Raw genomic sequence first — 21,389 nt, forward strand, 5'->3', positions numbered from 1 at the left:
TGCTTTTGAATTGCTGTCTAGCCTTGTACTTCTGATTATGCAGGCCAGAAAAATTGATGGGCTTCAATGAAGACCGCTGAATAGCAAACAGCTTTAATTGTGTAATACTGGGTTGCCTTGAAAGCATTTAAAACATGTTTGACCATTATGCTATTATTTCAGTGAGGCAATTACACAGCAAAAATCCTCTTCTCCCTTTTCATAAATGACTAACTTGATTATCCATGATAATTACATGGTTTCTACAATCCCACTCATCAGTCGAGGGTAGAGGAGTGTTTTACCTCAAGGTCAACGATACAATCCAGGATTGATGGCGCAGAAGAGGAATTCATATTCTCTATAACCACTCAAGTTTACAGGGCCTGGTTCAATTTAAGGACTTTGGCTCTAATCGAACACTCCTCCATATGATTAAAGCCAAACTCTTGTTTCATGTGTATTATGATATACCGTAGATTAAAAAATAAACTCAAAAGATGTCATTGAAATATATATATTTATTAATTAAGTCAAAAAATATAAAATAAAAACAGGCACATGTTGACAAGACAACGCACACGTCAAGACAAAACACATTGTCAATACCGTATGTGCAATAAGAATAGTATATTTTCAAGAGAGCAATATTTACATACAGAAAGAGCTGCATGCTGTTCTGCTGGAAGGTCTGTATCAAAACAGGATGCTTCCTCCGGTGGAGCCTGGCCATTTATAAACAAGTCAAATATCAAAAGTACTGCATGTAACATCTAAGGGGCTCTACCGTATCAAACTTATGATTCACTTCCCTGGACTGCACAGTATTGATGTTTCATCCACACCTGACACATACAGAGTCCCTTTAGACCTATTCACTTCCATACAGGGTGTCCAAAAATAAGCATTACAAAAAGGCTAAATTGGACACATTTCAAAGTAACGGCAACACCAACTACAAAAAATGATTTACATCAAGATGACAAAGACCTGAAATGCTCACTGACCATTACAAACACCGGCCATATATACACACACACGAGAGGAGTGCCAAGTGGACACAACACAACCTGTGCGGGGTGAATTGTCCACACGCACATCTTAAAACATGGGGACCATCATGAGAAAATCAGAAAAGGTCCTTTGCTGTCGAATTGAAAATGGCATCATTTGTCTTTTTGGACAGGTCACCCTGGGGGGAATGAAAGACACATATTTTAGTAACTGATATACCCCTCCCCACCCCATTTTAAAAAAAGCAATCTAAAGGAGTAAGCAGAATGGGAGAAAAAAATGTTTCTGTCACTTTGCTTTCAATTCATGTGTCTGGTATGGATTATAGAAGTAAACATTGCAAGTTGAGGTGGCAGCATATAAGGCTGGTCTTACAGTGAAGTTAACTGGTCGATAAAGCCTTATGCGCCTATTATTATTATTTTTTATTCGTCTTGTGCTGCTGGCGGTAGGTGCACTTGATTCAGAAGCCCTGCGCGCCAGATAATCAAAGTACTCCCATTTTGAACCATTTCATTTGTCTGAAGGAACAAACTCTGCCTACCTGGCAGACCTGAGAGCTAAATCAAGTGCACTGGCCTATTGAATAGCTCAAATCACCATGCCTACAGCTTCCACAACCCCCAAACTACATGAGATCTAATCACTTTAAAACCCATGACCAGAGAGACTTAAAGAACACAGCAAAGAGCTGCTGCTTTCATGAGTGAGTTCATACTTCAGTTTTTAATTCAGCACTGTCAACACTGTTTTTATTCAACACTTTTACAAAACATAAAAATGCGCTTCACCCTACTTCTACTCCCGCTACAACCAGAACTGTAGCTGCAATGAATGAGTAGCCAAAAGTATCGACAGCCCTGCGTTATAATTATAAGCAGCTCGTCGTGTCTATTTTAATATGGAGGTCATGAATTTGTACTCCATTACTCTAATGTACTTGTCCTCTTGCTCAGTTGTGCACCAGGGCCTCCCACTCCTCTTTCTATTCTGGTTAGAGCCTGTTTGTGCTGTTCTGTGAAGGGAGTAGTACACAGCGTTATACCAGATCTTCAGTTTCTTGGCAATTTCTCACATGGAATAGCCTTAATTTCTCAGAACAAGAATAGACTGAGTTTCAGAAGAAAGTGCTTGGTTTCTGGCCATTTTGAGCCTGTAATCGAACCCACAAATGCTGAGGCTCCAGATACTCAACTAGTCTAAAGGCGGCCAGTTTTATTGCTTCTTTAAAATCAGAACAGTTTTCAGCTGTGCTAACAATTGCAAAAGGGTTTTCTAATGATCAATTAGTCTTAAAAAATGATATACTTGGATTAGCTAACACAACGTACCATTGGAACACAGGAGTGATGGTTGCTGATAATGGGCCTCTGTACGCCTATGTAGATATTCCATAAAAATCAGCCGTTTCCAGCTACAATAGTCATTTACAACATTAACAATGTCTACACTGTATTTCTGATCAATTTGAAAAAAAAGTGCATTTCTTTCAAAAACAAGGACATTTCTAAGTGTCCCCAAACGTTTGAATGGCAGTGTATGGTCCGACAAGAACAAGATTGGCAGTATGCTGTGGTAATATATTAGGCATACAGCACAAACCTCATTCCTACAGAACTGGTTTAATTAGATTAATGTTGCATAGGCCTCGATTCATGTCATGCTTTTAATCAATTCTGTGAGGTAGATCTCGGCTTGCTTTTTGACTCCGAAAGTGATCTTGACTCAGAAAAGGTTGGTGACCGCTGAGTTAGAGTATAGTTTAAAAGGCTGGTCTTACAGTGAAGTCAGAGTAGCTGATGTCAACAGGTTTTTTCTCCTCTGTACCGTTGTACTCCTGCAGGGGTGTTCTCTGACTACTGCTGCTGTTGCTTCTCTCAAGGGACTTGGTTTTCTGCTTAGCCAATGAATGGACAAACAAACAGCACATCAGTCAACAAACTGAGCATGCAACACACTTCCTTCCCAGGAGTCTCTGCTAATCATTTGAAATATTCAATTTCTGCATCTCTTTACCAGAATGATTGACCTTGGAAAGAGGTTAGATTCTAAAAGACAAGTTTTGATTTTACTGTCAATATTCTTTCACAAGCTAAGTTGACTGTGGCCGAATGGCTTACCGCTTGAATAAGAACAATTCTATAACAGCATCACCTAGTGGTTGTTTTAAAAGTTGTCCAGCAATATAAAAGGAAGATGTTGAACATTCAATTTGGATATACGTGTGCAAGCACAAGAACCAATGATGGGCCACAGTTTGGAGTGAGTGCTGTGTGTGTGTACCTGCATCTGAATCTGGGAGAGAGGAGGCTTGCTGCTAGGCACACTGATGAAGGTGCTGGATGAGTTGCAGCTGTAGGAGCGCACCATGATAGGCTGTGTAGGAGTCTGCTGAAAGGACAGTCATGGTGGTCAAGGTCAATTGGCCCAGCGTCGTCTGGGTTTGGCTGGTGTAAGGCAGTCATTGTTAATAAGAAAGTTAAGAACAGACTTGCCTAGTTAAATAAATAAAAAAGTTACAATAGTAAAGTGGCCAGTTGGTCATGGAGGGGAGTGAACTAGCCTTATGTGGACCACTGCTAGTTACTGTACCTTCCTGATCTTGTTGGGGGTGAGGGTGTTCATCCCGCCATGGGCCCTCTTCGTGGGAGTTTTGAAGAGAGTTGTCATTTCCCCCTTCTTTGATGTCTGCAACATCGAGACAAACAAAGCCTCAGTCACATACCAGTCAATAACAAACAGACCATTCTGCTGGGGACAGAATGGTCAAATCCCTGTTTCCCACCATTCAACAGTTACACATGCTGACCACCATATGGTGTACAAGTCTATTTCAATCCAAGTTCAGCACAGTACGTTTTAGAATTGGCCTTTTGCACATGGGAACAGGGAGATCAGGTTTGATGATAGTTTTTAAAGACAAATAGCAAACGCCCACCTGAAGCCTCTATGGACCAGTATTGGGTTGACTGGGGAACACTGCTGGGTCAATGTGAGAGCATTATGAGGGGCTGGACTTACAGTGGCACGTTCACTCTTCTCCTTGCCCCTCAGCTGTTTGTGCTCCTCCCATTGGGTGGAGATGTAGGTCATGACTCTCTGGCCCTGGACCAGGAAGGCAGTACCCTGGTCCTTCTCCCAGCTCTCAACACCAGTCCTCAGCTCTTCCTCCAACTAGTCACATCACATAACAGGGAGGATCAACATCACTTTTCCTTTGTCAAAATCCTTTATATACACACACTTCACTGGCATTTAAACTGTATACATCATTGGCATTTTACATAAGGTCACAACCTCAATGACACCATCATATACCCATCATACAGTGGGGCAGCAGCATACAGTGGGGCGAGATTTGACATTGAATAAAGGAGGCGGTGATCTTTTGATTACCATCAACCATTGCTGCCACTTTTCAGACATTACATTTTAAATGTACATTATATTTTAAAAAATAAATACACTGAACAAAAATATGAATGCAACATGTAAAGTGTTGGTCCCATGTTTAATGAGCTGAAATAAAAGATCCCAGAAACTTTCCACACACAAAAAGCTTATTTCTCTCAAATTATGAACAAATGTGTTTACATCCCTGTTAGGGAGCATTTCTCCTTTGCCAAGCTATTCCATCCACTTGACAGGTGAGGCATATCAAGAAGCTGATTAAACAGCATGATCATTACCACAGGTGCACATTGTGCTGGGGACAATAAAAGTTTCCTGACTGCAAGAACCTTTTAGAGAATTTGGCAGTACGTCCAACCAGCCTCAACCGCAGACGTGTGGGCGAGCGGTTTTCTGATGTCAATGTTGTGAAGAGTGCCCCATGGTGGCAGTGGGGTTATGGTATGGGCAGGCATAAGCTACAGAGAATGAACACAATTGCATTTTATTGATGGCAATTTGAATGCAGTGATACCGTGACGAGATCTGAGGCCCGTTGTGGTGCCATTCATCCACCACCATCACTTCACGTCCAGCATGATAATGCACGGCTCAATATCGCAAGGATCTGTACACAATTCCTGGAAGCTGAAAATGTCCCAGTTCTTCCGTTCTCAGACATGTCACCCATTGAGCATGATTGGGATGCTCTAGACCAACATGTACAACAGCCCTACTTTAAAAATAAAGAATATATACATTGTTTTTCTCTCCCTCCCTCCAACTGCCAAATAAAGTTATTAGAGGGACATGTTGAGGAGTCAAATCCAGCCTTACCTTTGGCAACATCTTCTGAACTTTGACCTTCTCTTTGGCATCTTTGAGAAGGGCTCCTCCTCTGTTGGAGAAGCGGTTTGGATCGTTGGCCTTTTTCTGCAAAGAGGTTTGAAAATTAGATATGTTTCTATGTCAAGTGGAACAAAAACAATTCTGCACCACACTGAACATGTATCAGAAACAAGAGCAGCTGGTATCTACTGTGGATATTTTTGATTGAAAACCATTACATGCATCAAGTGGTACACAATTAAAAATACATATTTGCAATTTATTTCACAAACATAGCTTGACCGCAAATTCCAGCATTACCTCAAAGTCCTGGAAGAGGGCCCAGTACTTCTCCCATTTCTGCAGAACCTCCAGTAAGGGTTTAGCCTGGTCATAGTAATTCTTCACCTTCAATAGCTCAGCATCATGCAGTGCCAACAATTCCTCTGTGAAGTCATCTAGGGAAAGACGGATCGGTTCGATCAGTATGTATGCGTTTTGCGTATGAGTGAGAGGAAGTATTTCCATTATTGTTCTACCTACCGTCACAGATGTGGGCGTTGAAGGGTTCACGCTGCTCAGTGCCCTGGTTGCACTTGTCCCAGAGAGCCACTAGTTCCTGTCGGACCTTGTCAATCACATCCTCCAACATGGCTTTCTGCAGGACTGTCAGACGATCAACCTCCCCCTGCCACTGGAAGGGCAACAAGGTCAGGTTCAGTAGGAGTAAAAATAAAAACTCTGAAACAGCGACATGAGGAGGTACCATCTGAACTCGTTCCTTAAGAAATACTAATTTAAAATTTTCCGTATGCCCTAATGCAGTGTTTCTCAACTCCAGTCCTCAAGTACCTCCAACAGCACATGTTTTTGTTGTAGCCCCAGACAAACTCACCTGATTCAACTCATTGAGGGCTTGATCATTAGTTGACAAGTTGAATCAAGTGTGCTTGTCTGGGACTACAACAAAAATGTGTACTGTTGAAGGTACTGGAGTTAGGAAACACTGCCCTAATGATACAGGACTGTCAAACACTGATGTTCTAGCACCATTGTAGAGGTATTCTCTGTTCCCTTGTTAGTCAATTCTGTGGAAACTTAATAGTTATGGTGCCATGTTTACTGTTTTGCAGTGGTATGCCAGTGAAGCTTTGTCCAACACAGTGGTGAAGAGATATGTATGAAGAGGGAGTTCCAACCTGTGTGATTTGGTCAGTAAGGGTACCCTGCACACTCTCCTGGAACGCAGTGCGGTCTTGCTCCAGCGCTTCCAGACGATTCCACAGGCACATAGCTCGTTCTTTCAGCTCAGCCAGAGTATTCATCAGGGATTCCTTCTTAACCTTCATCTAAACAAAAATATACTAATATAATTGGTCAAAAGTCCTAGAACCAAAACAACAAAAATATTTGAGTAATCATTAGTAAGTTTTATCAAATTATTTTCAGTACCTGGGACAACAGCAGTTGAAGGGCTTTGATGTTTTCATGCGTGAGCAGGAATATCTCCTCGCCATGACACACCGACTCTTTCTCCAGACTGGTTTCTGGTTTCTGACCCATGTCCTCCATGAGCTTCCTGATGTCCTCACGCAGCCCTGAAAACACCTTTGCACGACTCTTCTACAGAACGGGGGAAGGGAGGGACAAGAGACGAGATGCTTCCAACAAAAGACAAACAAACATCACAAGACCACAAAAGAGACTTAAAAAATAAGAAATTAATAATAGTGTTCTTAGTAATACTTGAGTCAGGTATTCATAACATTCACACTAATGTCTTGCCATCCTGGCAGCTGTTGCAATACCTTTTCTTCACTGAGGGTCTTGAGGTGCTCCCGGAACTCCTGCAACTGAGTGCGTGAGGGTATGCTGCCTGTGGGAACATAATAGGGAGTGACGCACAGCTCCAAGCACAGTTCCTTATCCTGCTGCTGCAGTCCGTGTAACTCCTTCAAACGGTCCACCTTCTCCTTGGTCAGAACCTCCACACGCAGACGCAGGTTCTTCTCGATCTGGAGGACTGTCAGGCCCTCCTCAAACTGACAGGTGGACAAGATGGAGACAGGAGGTTAGCACAATGGAAGGAAAAAAGAGTCAAGGGGTGGAACCAGCTAAACTATTGAGACACAGAACCTTTAAAGACCAACCTTTACTGTTGTTGTTAAGCCTGAAGAAATAACCACTTACTTTGTATGGATCCATTGACATTTCCAGACACAAGGTATCCAACTGTTTTTCAAAAGTGATGATATTGGTTCGGATGCGGTGCTTCAAAGCTTCTTCCTCAGTGATCATGTCATTCAAAAGGCCCTTTAGATTAGGAATGTCAAGTCAGTCTGTTAATTAGTTACTTGACAAGGCTTCCGTTTCATTTTCAGTTCATCTACATTTCCTGTTTTCTGAAGCCTCACCTCAATGTGTTTCTTCACCGTCTCCATCCGCTCTACCCTCTGCTCCTCCATGATGCCCATGCTGTCCCAGATGTCCACCAGCTTGGCCATGGCATGGTTTATACCCGTCACTAGAGAGAAAGCCAGGGCTTCACTGCAGAGATGAGTGACATGACCATCACATTTGGTTACTTCAGCTGGCTAAGTAGCAAACACATTGCCTAAAAAATCTGAACAGGATACCAATTATTGGTATACAGTTTGAAACCAAGCACTGCAAAAACAATATTTTTTTAGGAGGTAGATCGGCTTTAATATTGCAGATTGACAGAATCTATGTAATTGTCTGCATTTCCAATGCCTATTTTTTAAGTAAATCAAATATTAAAAAAATGTATACATAGTACCAGTCAAAAGTTGACACACCTACTCATTCAAGGGTTTTTCTTTATTTTTACTATTTTCTACAATAGAAACATTTCACTGTAGAGCCTCTAGCACTGCTCAACACGCCTCGGCAAACAATTTAGTTTCACCCCTCCCACATACAGTGACATCACCTGGTTTAAATGCTATTTCTAGAGAAAATATCTCTTTCATTATCACTATATGCACAGGTTTACCCCCACTGTATTCACATCCTACTATACCTTTGTCTGTACATTATGCCTTGAATATATTCTACCGTGCCCAGAAATCTGCTCCTTTTACTCTCTGTTCTGAACGTACTAGGCGTCCAGTTCTGTTAGCCTTTAGCCGTACACTTATCCTACTCCTCCTCTGTTCCTCTGGTGATGTAGAGGTTAATCCAGGCCCTGCAGTGTCTACCTCCACTCCCATCCCCCAGGCTCTCTCATTTGTTGACTTCTGCAACCGTAAAAGCCTTGGTTTCATGCATGTTAACATTAGAAGCCTCCTCCCTAAGTTTGTTTTATTCACTGCCCTAGCACACTCCACCAATCCGGATGTCCTAGCCGTGTCTGAATCCTGGCTTAGGAAGACCACCAAAAACCGTGAAATTTCCATTCCTAACTATAACATGTTCCGACAAGATAGAACTGCCAAAGGGGGCGGTGTTGCAATTTACTGCAAAGAAAACCTGCAGAGTTCTGTCTTACTATCCAGGTCTGTACCCAAACAATTTGAGCTTCTACTTCTAAAAATTAACCTTTCCAGAAACAAGTCTCTCACCGTTGCTGCTCGCTATAGACCACCCTCTGCCCCCAGCTGTGCCCTCGACACCATATGTGATTTGATTGCCCCCATCAATCTTCTGAGCTCGTGACCTAAACTGGGACATGCTTAACACCCGGCCATCCTATTGGTGCCCTCAATCTCACACAACTTATCAATGAACCTACCAGATATAACCCCAAATCCGTAAACACGGGCACCCTCATAGATATCATCCTAACTAACTCTCCCTCCAAATACACCTCTGCTGTTATCAACCAAGATCTCAGCGATCACTGCCTCATTGCCTGCATCCGTAATGGGTCTGCGAGCAAACGACCACCCCTCATCACTGTCAAACGCTCCCTAAAACACTTCTGCGAGCAGGCCTTTCTAATCGACCTGGCCGGAGTATCCTGGAACGCCATTGACCTCATCCAGACAGTAGAGGATGCCTGGTTATTCTTTAAAAGTTCCTTCCTCACCATCTTAAATAGGCATGCCCCATTCAAAAAATGATATGCAACTTTTCAGGGAAGTTAGGAACCAATATACACAGGCAGTTAGGAAAGCTAAGGCTAGCTATTTTAAACAGAAATTTGTATCCTGCAGTACAAACAAAAAAGTTCTGGGACACTAAAGTCCATGGAGAATAAGAGCACCTCATCCCAGCTACCCACTGCTCTGAGGCTAGGAAACACTGTTACAACCGACAAATTCACTATAATTGAGAATTTCAATAAGCATTTCTCTACGGCTGGCCATGCTTTCCACCTGGCTACCCCTACCCTGGTCAACTGCCCGGCACCCTCCACAGCAATCCACCCACCATTTCTCCTTCACCCATATCCAGACAGCTGATGTTCTGAAAGAGCGGCAAAATCTGGACCCCTACAAATTAGCCGGGCTAGACAATCTGGACCCTCTCTTTCTTAAATTATCTGCCGAAATTTTTGCAACCCCTATTACTAGCCTGTTCAACCTCTCTTCGTATCGTCTGAGATTCCCAAAGATTGGAAAGCTGCCACGGTCATCACTCTCTTCAAAAGGGGGAGACACTCTAGACCCAAACTGCTACATACCTATATCTATCCTACATCTCTAAGGTCTTCGAAAGCCAAGTTAACAAACAGATTACAGACCATTTTGAATCACATTGTACCTTCTCCGCTATGCAATCTGGTCATGGGTGCACCTCAGCCACGCTCAAGGTCCTTAACGATATCATAACCACCATCGATAAGAGACATTAGTGTGCAGCTGTATTCATCGACCTGGCCAAGGCTTTCGACTGTCAATCACCACATTCTTATTGGCAGACTCAACAGCCTTGGTTTCTCAAATGATTGCCTCACCTGGTTCACCAACTACTTCTCTGATAGAGCTCAGTGTGTCAAATCGGAGGGCCTGTTGTCCGGACCTCTGGCAGTCTCTATGGGGTTCAATTCTCGGGCCGACTCTCTTCTCTGTACACATCAATGATATGTCGCTCTTGCTGCTGGTGATTCTCTATTCCACCTCTACGCAGACGACACCATTCTGTATACTTCTGGCCCTTCTTTGGACACTGTTAACTAACCTCCAGACGAGCTTCAATGCCATACAACTCGCCTTCCGTGGCCTCCAACTGCTCTTAAACGCAAGTAAAACTAAATGCATGCTATTCAACCGATCATTGCCCGCACCTGCCCGCCCATCCAGCATCACTACTCTGGACGGCTCTGACTTAGAATACGTGGATAACTACAAACACCTAGGTGTCTGGCTAGACTGTAAACTCTCCTTCCAGACTCACATTAAGCATCTCCAATCAAAAATTGAATCGGCTTCCTATTTCGCAACAAAGCTTCCTTCACTCATGCTGCCAAACATACCCTCGTAAAACTGACCATCCTACTGATCCTTGACTTCGGCGATGTCATCTATAAAATAGCCTCCAACACTCTACTCAGCAAACTGGATGTAGTATATCACAGTGCCATCCGTTTTGCCACCAACGCCCCATACACTACTCACCACTGCAACCTGTACGCTCTCGTTGGCTGGCCTTCGCTTCATACTCGTCGCCAAACCCACTGGCTACAGGTTATCTACAAGTCTCTGCTAGGTAAAGCCCCGCTCTATCTCAGCTCGCTGGTCACCATAGCAGCACCCACTCGTAGCACTCGCTCCAGCAGGTATATCTCACTGGTCACCCCCAAAGCCAATTCCTCCTTTGGTCGCCTTTCCTTCCAGTTCTCTGCTGCCACTGACTGGAACGAACTACAAAAATCACTGAAGCTGGAGATTCCCATCTCCCTCACTAGCTTTAAGAACCAGCTGTCAGAGCAGCTCACAGATCACTGCACCTGTTCATAGCCCATCAGTATACAGCCCATCTATTTTGCTCCTTTTGCACCACAGTATCTCTACTTGCACATCTACCATTCCAGTGTTTAATTGCCATATTGTAATTACTTCGCCACCATGGCCTACTTATTGCCTTACGTCCCTAATCTTACCTCATTTGCACTCACTGTATATAGACTTTGTTTTCTTTTTTTTCCTACTGTATTATTGACTGTATGTTTTGTTCATTCCATGTGTAACTCGGTTGTTGTATGTGTCGAACTGCTATGCTTTATCTTGGCCAGGTCGCAGTTGCAAATGAGAACTTGTTCTCAACTAGCTTACCTGGTTAAATAAATATAAATAAAAAATAAATTAAAAAAAAGACATCAAAACTATAAAATCATGTAGTAAAAAAATAAAAATAAATAAAAGTCAAACAAATCAATATACATTTCATTATTCAAAGTAGCCACCCTTGATGACAGCTTTTCATACTCTTGGCATTCTCTCAACCAGCTACAACTGGAATGCTTTTCCAACAGTCTTGAAGGAGTTCCCACATATGCTGAGCACTTGTTGGCTGCTTTTCCATCACTCTGAGGTCCAACTTATCCCAAACCATCACAATTGGGTTGAGGACAGGTGATTGTGGAGGCCAGATCATCTGATGCAGAACTCCATCACTCTCCTTCTTGGTCAAATAGCCCTTACATAACCTGGAGGTGTGTTGGGTCATTGTCCTGTTGAAAAACAAATGATAGTCCCTCTAAGCGCAAACCAGATGGGATAGCGTATCGCTGCAGAATGCTGTGGTAGGCATGCTGGTTAAGTTTGCCTTGAATCCTAAATAAATATCAGACAATGTCACCAGCAAAGTACACCTCAATGCTTCACGGTGGGAACCACACATGAGGAGATAATACATTCACTTACACTGCATCTCACAAAGATACGGCGGTTGGAACCAAAAATCACAAATTTGGACTCATCAGACCAAAGGGAAGATTTCCACCGGTCTAATCAAATCAAATTTATTTATATAGCCCTTCGTACATCAGCTGATATCTCAAAGTGCTGTACAGAAACCAAGCCTAAAACCCCAAACAGCAAGCAATGCAGGTGTAGAAGCACGGTGGCTAGGAAAAACTCCCTAGAAAGGCCAAAACCTAGGAAGAAACCTAGAGAGGAACCAGGCTATGTGGGGTGGCCAGTCCTCTTCTGGCTGCGCCGGGTGGAGATTATAACAGAACATGGCCAAGATGTTCAAATGTTCATAATTGACCAGCATGGTCCAATAATAATAAGGCAGAACAGTTGAAACTGGAGCAGCAGCACGGCCAGGTGGACTGGGGACAGCAAGGAGTCATCATGTCAGGTAGTCCTGAGGCATGGTCCTAGGGCTCAGGTCCTCCGAGAGAGAGAAAGAGAGAATTAGAGAGAGCACACTTAAATTCACACAGGACACCGAATAGGACAGGAGAAGTACTCCAGATATAACCAACTGACCCTAGCCCATCGCTCGTATTTCTTGGCCCAAGCAAGTATCTTCTTGGTATCCTTTAGTAGTGTTTTTTTGCAGCAATTCAACCATGCAGTCTCCTCTGAACAGGTGATGTTGAGATGTGTCTGTTAGTTGAACTCTGAAGCATTTATTTGGACTGCAATCTGAGGTGCAGTTAATTTCTGAGGCCGTTAACTAATGAATTTATTTGCAGCAGAGGTACCTCTGGGTCTGCCTTTCCAGTGGCGGTCCTTATGAGAGCCAGTTTCATCATAGCGCTTGATGGCTTTTGCGGCTGCACTTGAAGAAACGTTCAAAGTTCTTGAAATGTTCCGGATTGACTGACCTTCATGTCTTAAAGTAATGATGTACTGTCGTTTCTCTTTGCTTTTACTAAAGGGCTATCTTCTGTATACCAAGCCTATTTTGTCACAACCCAACTGATTGGATCAAACGCATTAAGGAAAGAAATTCCACAAATTAACTTAAGGCACACCTGTTAATTGAAATGCATTCTAGGTGACTACCTCATGAAGCTGGTTGAGAGAATGCGAAGAGTGAGCAACGCTGTCATCAAGGCAAAGGGTGGCTACTTTGAAGAATCTCAAATATATTTAGATTATTATAAAAAAATGTTTTACACTTGTTTTGTTTACTCCATGATTCCATATGTGTCATTTCATAGTTGATGTCTTCACTATTATTCTACTATGTAGAAAATAGTAAAAAATAAAAACCCTTGAATGAGTGTAGTTGTCCAAACTTTTGACTGGTACTGTATAAAAAAATATATATATTATTTTTCCCCAACCCTACCATCCCTCCCCTAATTGGAGTAAACTAATGGACAACAGTCAGGCTTCTACATTACTACATTATTACTTCCGGCGCCGACAGAGATGGCCGCCTCGCTTCGCGTTCCTAGGAAACTATGCAGTTTTTTGTTTTTTTACGTGTTATTTCTTACATTAGTACCCCAGGTCATCTTAGGTTTCATTACATACAGTCGAGAAGAACTACTGAATATAAGATCAGCATCAACTCACCATCAGTACGACCAAGAATATGTTTTTCGCGACGCGGATCCTGTGTTCTGCCTTACAAACAGGACAACGGAGTGGATCCTATGCAGCGACCCAAAAAAACGACTCCGAAAGAGAGGGAAACGAGGCGGTCTTCTGGTCAGACTCCGGAGACGGGCACAGCGCGCACCACTCCCTAGCATTCTTCTTGCCAATGTCCAGTCTCTTGACAACAAGGTTGATGAAATCCGAGCAAGGGTAGCATTCCAGAGGGACATCAGAGACTGTAACGTTCTTTGCTTCACGGAAACGTGGCTTACTGGAGAGACGCTATCCGAAGCGGTGCAGCCAACAGGTTTCTCCACGCATCGCGCAGACAGGAAAAAACATCTTTCTGGTAAAAAGAGGGGCGGAGGCGTATGCCTTATGACTAACGTGACATGGTGCGATGAAAGAAACATACAGGAACTCAAATCCTTCTGTTCACCTGATTTAGAATTCCTCACAATCAAATGTAGACCGCATTATCTACCAAGAGAATTCTCTTCGATTATAATCACAGCCGTATATATCCCCCCCCAAGCAGACACATCGATGGCTCTGAACGAACTTTATTTAACTCTCTGCAAACTGGAAACAATTTATCCGGAGGCTGCATTCATTGTAGCTGGGGATTTTAACAAGGCTAATCTGAAAACAAGACTCCCCAAATTTTATCAGCATATCGATTGCGCAACCAGGGGAGGAAAGACCTTGGACCATTGTTACTCTAACTTCCGCGACGCATATAAGGCCCTGCCCCGCCCCCCTTTCGGAAAAGCTGACCACGACTCCATTTTGTTGATCCCTGCCTACAGACAGAAACTAAAACAAGAGGCTCCCACGCTGAGGTCTGTCCAACGCTGGTCCGACCAAGCTGACTCCACACTCCAAGACTGCTTCCATCACGTGGACTGGGAGATGTTTCGTATTGCGTCAGATAACAACATTGACGAATACGCTGATTCGGTGTGCGAGTTCATTAGAACGTGCGTTGAAGATGTCGTTCCCATAGCAACGATTAAAACATTCCCTAACCAGAAACCGTGGATTGATGGCAGCATTCGTGTGAAACTGAAAGCGCGAACCACTGCTTTTAATCAGGGCAAGGTGTCTGGTAACATGACCGAATACAAACAGTGCAGCTATTCCCTCCGCAAGGCTATCAAACAAGCTAAGCGCCAGTACAGAGACAAAGTAGAATCTCAATTCAACGGCTCAGACACAAGAGGCATGTGGCAGGGTCTACAGTCAATCACGGACTACAGGAAGAAACCCAGCCCAGTCACGGACCAGGATGTCTTGCTCCCAGGCAGACTAAATAACTTTTTTGCCCGATTTGAGGACAATACAGTGCCACTGACACGGCCTGCAACGAAAACATGCGGTCTCTCCTTCACTGCAGCCGAGGTGAGTAAGACATTTAAACGTGTTAACCCTCGCAAGGCTGCAGGCCCAGATGGCATCCCCAGCCGCGCCCTCAGAGCATGCGCAGACCAGCTGGCCGGTGTGTTTACGGACATATTCAATCAATCTCTATACCAGTCTGCTGTTCCCACATGCTTCAAGAGGGCCACCATTGTTCCTGTTCCCAAGAAAGCTAAGGTAACTGAGCTAAATGACTACCGCCCCGTAGCACTCACATCCGTCATCATGAAGTGCTTTGAGAGACTAGTCAAGGACCATATCACCTCCACCCTACCTGACACCCTAGACCCACTCCAATTTGCTTACCGCCCAAATAGGTCCACAGACGATGCAATCTCAACCACACTGCACACTGCCCTAACCCATCTGGACAAGAGGAATACCTATGTGAGAATGCTGTTCATCGACTACAGCTCGGCATTCAACACCATAGTACCCTCCAAGCTCGTCATCAAGCTCGAGACCCTGGGTCTCGACCCCGCCCTGTGCAACTGGGTACTGGACTTCCTGACGGGCCGCCCCCAGGTGGTGAGGGTAGGCAACAACATCTCCTCCCCGCTGATCCTCAACACTGGGGCCCCACAAGGTTGCGTTCTGAGCCCTCTCCTGTACTCCCTGTTCACCCACGACTGCGTGGCCACGCACGCCTCCAACTCAATCATCAAGTTTGCGGACGACACAACAGTGGTAGGCTTGATTACCAACAACGATGAGACGGCCTACAGGGAGGAGGTGAGGGCCCTCGGAGTGTGGTGTCAGGAAAACAACCTCACACTCAACGTCAACAAAACTAAGGAGATGATTGTGGACTTCAGGAAACAGCAGAGGGAACACCCCCCTATCCACATCGATGGAACAGTAGTGGAGAGGGTAGCAAGTTTTAAGTTCCTCGGCATACACATCACAGACAAACTGAATTGGTCCACTCACACAGACAGCATCGTGAAGAAGGCGCAGCAGCGCCTCTTCAACCTCAGGAGGCTGAAGAAATTCGGCTTGTCACCAAAAGCACTCACAAACTTCTACAGATGCACAATCGAGAGCATCCTGGCGGGCTGTATCACCGCCTGGTATGGCAACTGCACCGCCCTCAACCGTAAGGCTCTCCAGAGGGTATTGAGGTCTGCACAACGCATCACCGGGGGCAAACTACCTGCCCTCCAGGACACCTACACCACCCGATGTCACAGGAAGGCCATAAAGATCATCAAGGACATCAACCACCCGAGCCACTGCCTGTTCACCCCGCTATCATCCAGAAGGCGAGGTCAGTACAGGTGCATCAAAGCTGGGACCGAGAGACTGAAAAACAGCTTCTATCTCAAGGCCATCAGACTGTTAAACAGCCACCACTAACACTGAGTGGCTGCTGCCAACACACTGACACTGACTCAACTCCAGCCACTTTAATAATGGGAATTGATGGGAAATGATGTAAATATATCACTAGCCACTTTAAACAATGCTACCTTATATAAATGTTACTTACCCTACATTATTCATCTCATATGCATACGTATATACTGTACTCTATATCATCGATGGTATCCTTATGTAATACATGTATCACTAGCCACTTTATACTATACTATGCCACTTTGTTTACATACTCATCTCATTTGTACATACTGTACCCGATACCATCTACTGTATCTTGCCTATGCTGCTCTGTACCATCACTCATTCATATATCCTTATGTACATATTCTTTATCCCCTTACACTGTGTACAAGACAGTAGTTTTGGAATTGTTAGTTAGATTACTTGTTATTACTGCATTGTCGGAACTAGAAGCACAAGCATTTCGCTACACTCGCATTAACATCTGCTAACCATGTGTATGTGACAAATAAAATTTGATTTGATTTGATTACATCCAGCTCATACATACATTTTACAGACAGTATATTTAAGCAATCAGGCATGGGGGGTGGGTGGTATATGGCCAATATACCATGGCCAAGGGCTGTTCTTAGGCATGACACAACTGGTTACTAACTTAACCTCGAGTGTAGGGGGGAGTATTTTGATGTTTGGACGAAAAACTTACCCAAATGAAACTGCCTATTTCTCAGGCCCAGAATATGCATATAATTGTCAGATTAGGATAGAAAACACTCTAGAGTTTCCAAAACTGTCAAAATATTGTCAGTGAGATTAACAGAACTGATTTTGCAGGCGAAAACCTAAGGATAATCCAACCAGGAAGTGCTGTTTTTCCAGAAACCTCTGTTCCATTGCATGCCTTCCTTCCATTTAAAGAGATATCAACCAGATTCCTTTCTCTATGGCTTAAACATGGTGTAAACAGTCTTTACACAGTTTCAGGCTTTTATTCTGAAAAATGAGCGAGAAGGATCACATCGCGTCATTGGATGACTGGGTGCCAGCAGAGTTTTGCATGAGCAACAGCTTGGAGCAGACATTTTCTCGCTCTCTCCTATTGAAAAAGCTACGGTCCTGTTGAAATATTATCAATTATTTATTGTAAAAACAACCTGAGGATTTATTATAATGTTATAATGTTATAATATAATTATAATGACATGTTTCTACGAACTTCATGGATACTATTTGGAATTTTCATCTGCCCCGTCGTGACCGCTCGAGCCTGTGGATTTCTGAACAAATGCGCCAAACAAATTGAGGTATTTTGGATATAAAAATAATCTTTATGGAACAAAAGGAACATTTATTGTGTAACTGGGAGTCTCGTGAGTGCAAACATCCGAAGATCAAAGGTAAGTGATTCATTTTATGGCTTCTCTGACTTTCATGACCAATCTACTTTGCTGCTAGCTGTTTGTAATGTTTTGTCTGCTGAGAGAGATGTCCTAACATAAACGCTTGGATAGCTTTTGCTGTAAAGCTTTTTTGAAATTTGACACGCCAGGTGGATTAACAAACTAAGCTGTATTTTGCTATATTGCACTTGTTATTTCATGAAAATTAAATCCTTTTCGTAATTTAATTTGAATTTGGCGCTCTGCAATTCAGCGGATGTTGACGAAAATGATCCCGCTAACGGGATGGGTGCGCCAAGAAGTTAATTAGAGCAGTAAAAATACATGTCAAGACCGTGGTGTACGGGCTGATATCCACGGCTGTCAGCCAATCAGCATTCAGGGCTCAAACTACCCAGTTTATAATTTACAATAGTTATTTTTGTTTGTTTTTAATCCCATACTTCAGCCCCATTCGCCAACACATTACTTAATAAATTGGATATGATACCAATTATTGGTATACAGTCAAACCAAGCACTGCAAAAACTTGGAAAGTTTCCTTACAAGCCAGAATCTTGTATAAAATTACATTTGCACTTACTCTACTGGTTGTATGTGCGGCTGGTTCTTCAGCTGGTCAAAATGTGAGACAAAATATCCACAGGAAAGTGTTGTCTTCCTGAATTATTAGAGCGCCGGTCCTGGCGTTGTTATATCTGTCACATGCTTACACCATGTAAACACCTTCAAGACTTTTGTTGTATCCTATCCATGTACTTCTGTCTTGTGCACGTGTCTTAGCCGATGACCAAACAAGTATTGACTGCCACACAGAGACCCGCATTTTGAAGTCTGTTTAATACTATTTTCCTGTGGATATTTTGTCTCAAACACATCACAGACTATTCTGATTGAAATGGCAATGCGTGGAAATCATACAATTCAAATTAACTACAACTTCCGTTTAAGAACCCAACCGCTTTTACGTCACGTTGAACAGACAAAACATTTTGCAACAGACTTGGCTTAATGCATACACCCCTGGCCCGGGCAAAAGTAGTTTGCATCGGGTGAAGAGTGATTGCATTCGTTGGCAAAGTTCACTCAAAACGAAAGTGAGGTAGATTAAGGATGTGGAGTAATGAATACGATTCTGTGTTCACATGCAAAAGTGATTGCTTTTGATAAACGCTCTGCCTTTCCAATGAAATATAGTATGAAAATTTGAATATATACTTTATGGAAAGGAGATGTTGTATGGTTTCTTAACAATGGATCATGTTGCCGAACGGTGCAGATTGGGTTTTCACCGGGTTGTCACTAGTTACCATGTGGCAGGATGTGGCATTGAGATAGAGGACTCGTCATTGTATCGGTGCCATTATATTTAGTGTCTGTGACAGCATGGGCAGCACCATCACAGATAGTAAAATGAGCCAGATAGTTAATCGGAAGTATACATGTGAAGCATCTCATTGGCGTTTTCCTCTCACTACCAAATATGGTGATGAGAGGAAGCCCAGTGGCAGACAGTAGGAGAAGATGGATTTCACGGAGTAGGCATTCCCTTATGCAAATATATGCTTGAATGCCCAATAGGATCTCGCTAGCTCGTGCTTGGCTCTGCCCCCTCCTTGCCTGTTCTGCACACCAAGACTAATTTGTTCCCATTGGAAATGACAGGCTGTGGTCTATCTTGGCTTAGTTATCAAAATCTTGGGTGCCTTTGATGCTTTCTCTCTTTGTAACCATGTTACAAATGACTTGAACAGGGTCACCAGGAGGGATCACCCAATGAAGTTGGAAGTCCCACCCAGTTGACTACATTACAATTGTGGATGCCCTCCATGGCGCAGCCCATGGAAATGAGGCCTTTTGGCCACTAGAGACCTCTATCATTCTCTATGGGCTGTGGTAAATTAGTCATGACCCCCCTCGCCTGGGTTGGATCTGTACTATGACTCGGGAGCTAACGTTAGTCTGGTGGGTCTAGCAGAGGAAGTTTGTCACTACTCTAGCAACATTTTTACTTTAATGATTAACAAAAGCGTGTTAAAGCCAGTCACTAATAAAAATGTGTGATGTGGGGATGATTTAACGATAAAGCGCGTTGAAGACTCTCTTGCCCCACGGGTCTATTCATTACGCCAATTCTGTTGCAAAACGTTCCTTAAAACGGAAGCAAACGAAACTATGAGAGACCTGCATTTGTCCAAAAACGAGTTTAGTTCTGTTTGGTTATTAAACTGAACGTGTTCTGTAATGAATACTCCCGAGCTAGAAAACAACGTGTGTTTAACTATTGGTGCGTTCAAGACACCTGGGAACACTAAAAATGACGGTCAAATCATGACGTCTGATCTTCAGGTCGGAAAGTTAGAGTTCTAGAAATAGGCCCGAGTTCTTGAGTTGGAACTCCGAGTTAGATGACCATTAAACGATTTTTTCCGCCAGCCGGGTTCCCAATTGTCTTGAACTCACAAGTCCGCTATATACGAGTTGCCAGTTGTTTTGAACGCGGAATAACTTAATTTAGCTAACCTACTATAGTCATTGTCAGAATAAGAGTAGTCTAGTATGAAACGTTCCCCTATCCCAGCAATGGCATTGGCTTTTTGCATTCTGGTAGCTACTTCTAATTTAATTCACACATTGCTGCAGCAAACTTAACTAGAGATACTCCTAAGTTTAGCTAACGTTAATTATAGCCACTTTAGCTAGCAAACCAAGTCAACTTACCTCCTCCGGCTTGACATAACGTTAGCTGCTCTGAAAACTAGGTAGCTATTGACGAATATAAATGTTTTACATTAAATTAAAAAGACGTGTGGCTGGCTGGTTTGAATTGTCATTATAGCCGCGACGAAGCAATGGTGCTATTCACTAATGACACTCCCCTTTTCTCGTTTTGGTAAGAGAGGCTCTCTGCCTCCGTCAAGTGGATAGTAAGCTACATTACATTTTCACTTCAGTACTGAACGTTGTCAGTCAAAATACTGTAGCCAGCTATTGCTGATTAGATGGACACGTTAAACAGTGCATTCAATACATTTTCAATAAACAGTTAGATCAAATTGTAATGAATGTCTGTAATAGTCTGGACATATGTTTGAAACTGTAATAGGAAAAGTCACCGTAATACATGCCACTTGGGGGCACCCAATCGGTCATCGGTCTAAGGTACTGCATCTCAGTGCTAGAGGCAGCACTACAGACCCTGGTTCGATTCCAGGCTGTATCACAACCGGCCGTGATTGGGAGTCCCATAGGGCGGGGCACAATTTGCCCAGCGTCGTCCGGGTTAGAGTTTGGCCGGGGTAGGCCGTCATTGTAAATAAGAATGTGTTCCTAACTGACTTGACTAGTTAAATAAATGCTAAATAAACATTTTAAAATGTCATACCGATGGAACAAATTATGAAATGATCAAACAAAGTAGTAGGCCTAGGCTGTATATGGCTGAGCACAGACGAAGTGTTGTCCAATGCTCCATGTTTGCCAGTTAATAATTAACACACTGCGTGCTGAAAATGGCATTCATTATAACTTCACAGTTTCAAAATCA

The 21,389-nt window shown here is 43.2% G+C and overlaps 1 protein-coding gene across 1 annotated transcript; it reads right to left on the reverse strand.

Annotated features, from left to right (window-relative positions):
* Positions 1-732: 732 nt before the first annotated feature.
* Positions 733-20,684, reverse strand: LOC139421899 (protein regulator of cytokinesis 1-like). The gene is made up of 14 exons (XM_071173032.1): positions 20,564-20,684; positions 7,626-7,758; positions 7,402-7,524; positions 7,020-7,253; positions 6,664-6,834; positions 6,411-6,560; positions 5,755-5,905; positions 5,533-5,669; positions 5,221-5,316; positions 4,015-4,167; positions 3,586-3,681; positions 3,277-3,381; positions 2,774-2,887; positions 733-1,171 (listed from the first exon to the last, which is right to left on the reverse strand). The coding sequence occupies exons 1-14, from the start codon at positions 20,578-20,580 to the stop codon at positions 1,109-1,111; spliced, it is 1,743 nt and encodes a 580-aa protein (XP_071029133.1). The 5' UTR covers positions 20,581-20,684; the 3' UTR covers positions 733-1,108.
* Between the last annotated feature and the right edge of the window lie 705 nt (positions 20,685-21,389).

Source organism: Oncorhynchus clarkii, chromosome 12 (assembly GCF_045791955.1).
Source record: "Oncorhynchus clarkii lewisi isolate Uvic-CL-2024 chromosome 12, UVic_Ocla_1.0, whole genome shotgun sequence".
NCBI lineage: Eukaryota > Metazoa > Chordata > Actinopteri > Salmoniformes > Salmonidae > Oncorhynchus > Oncorhynchus clarkii.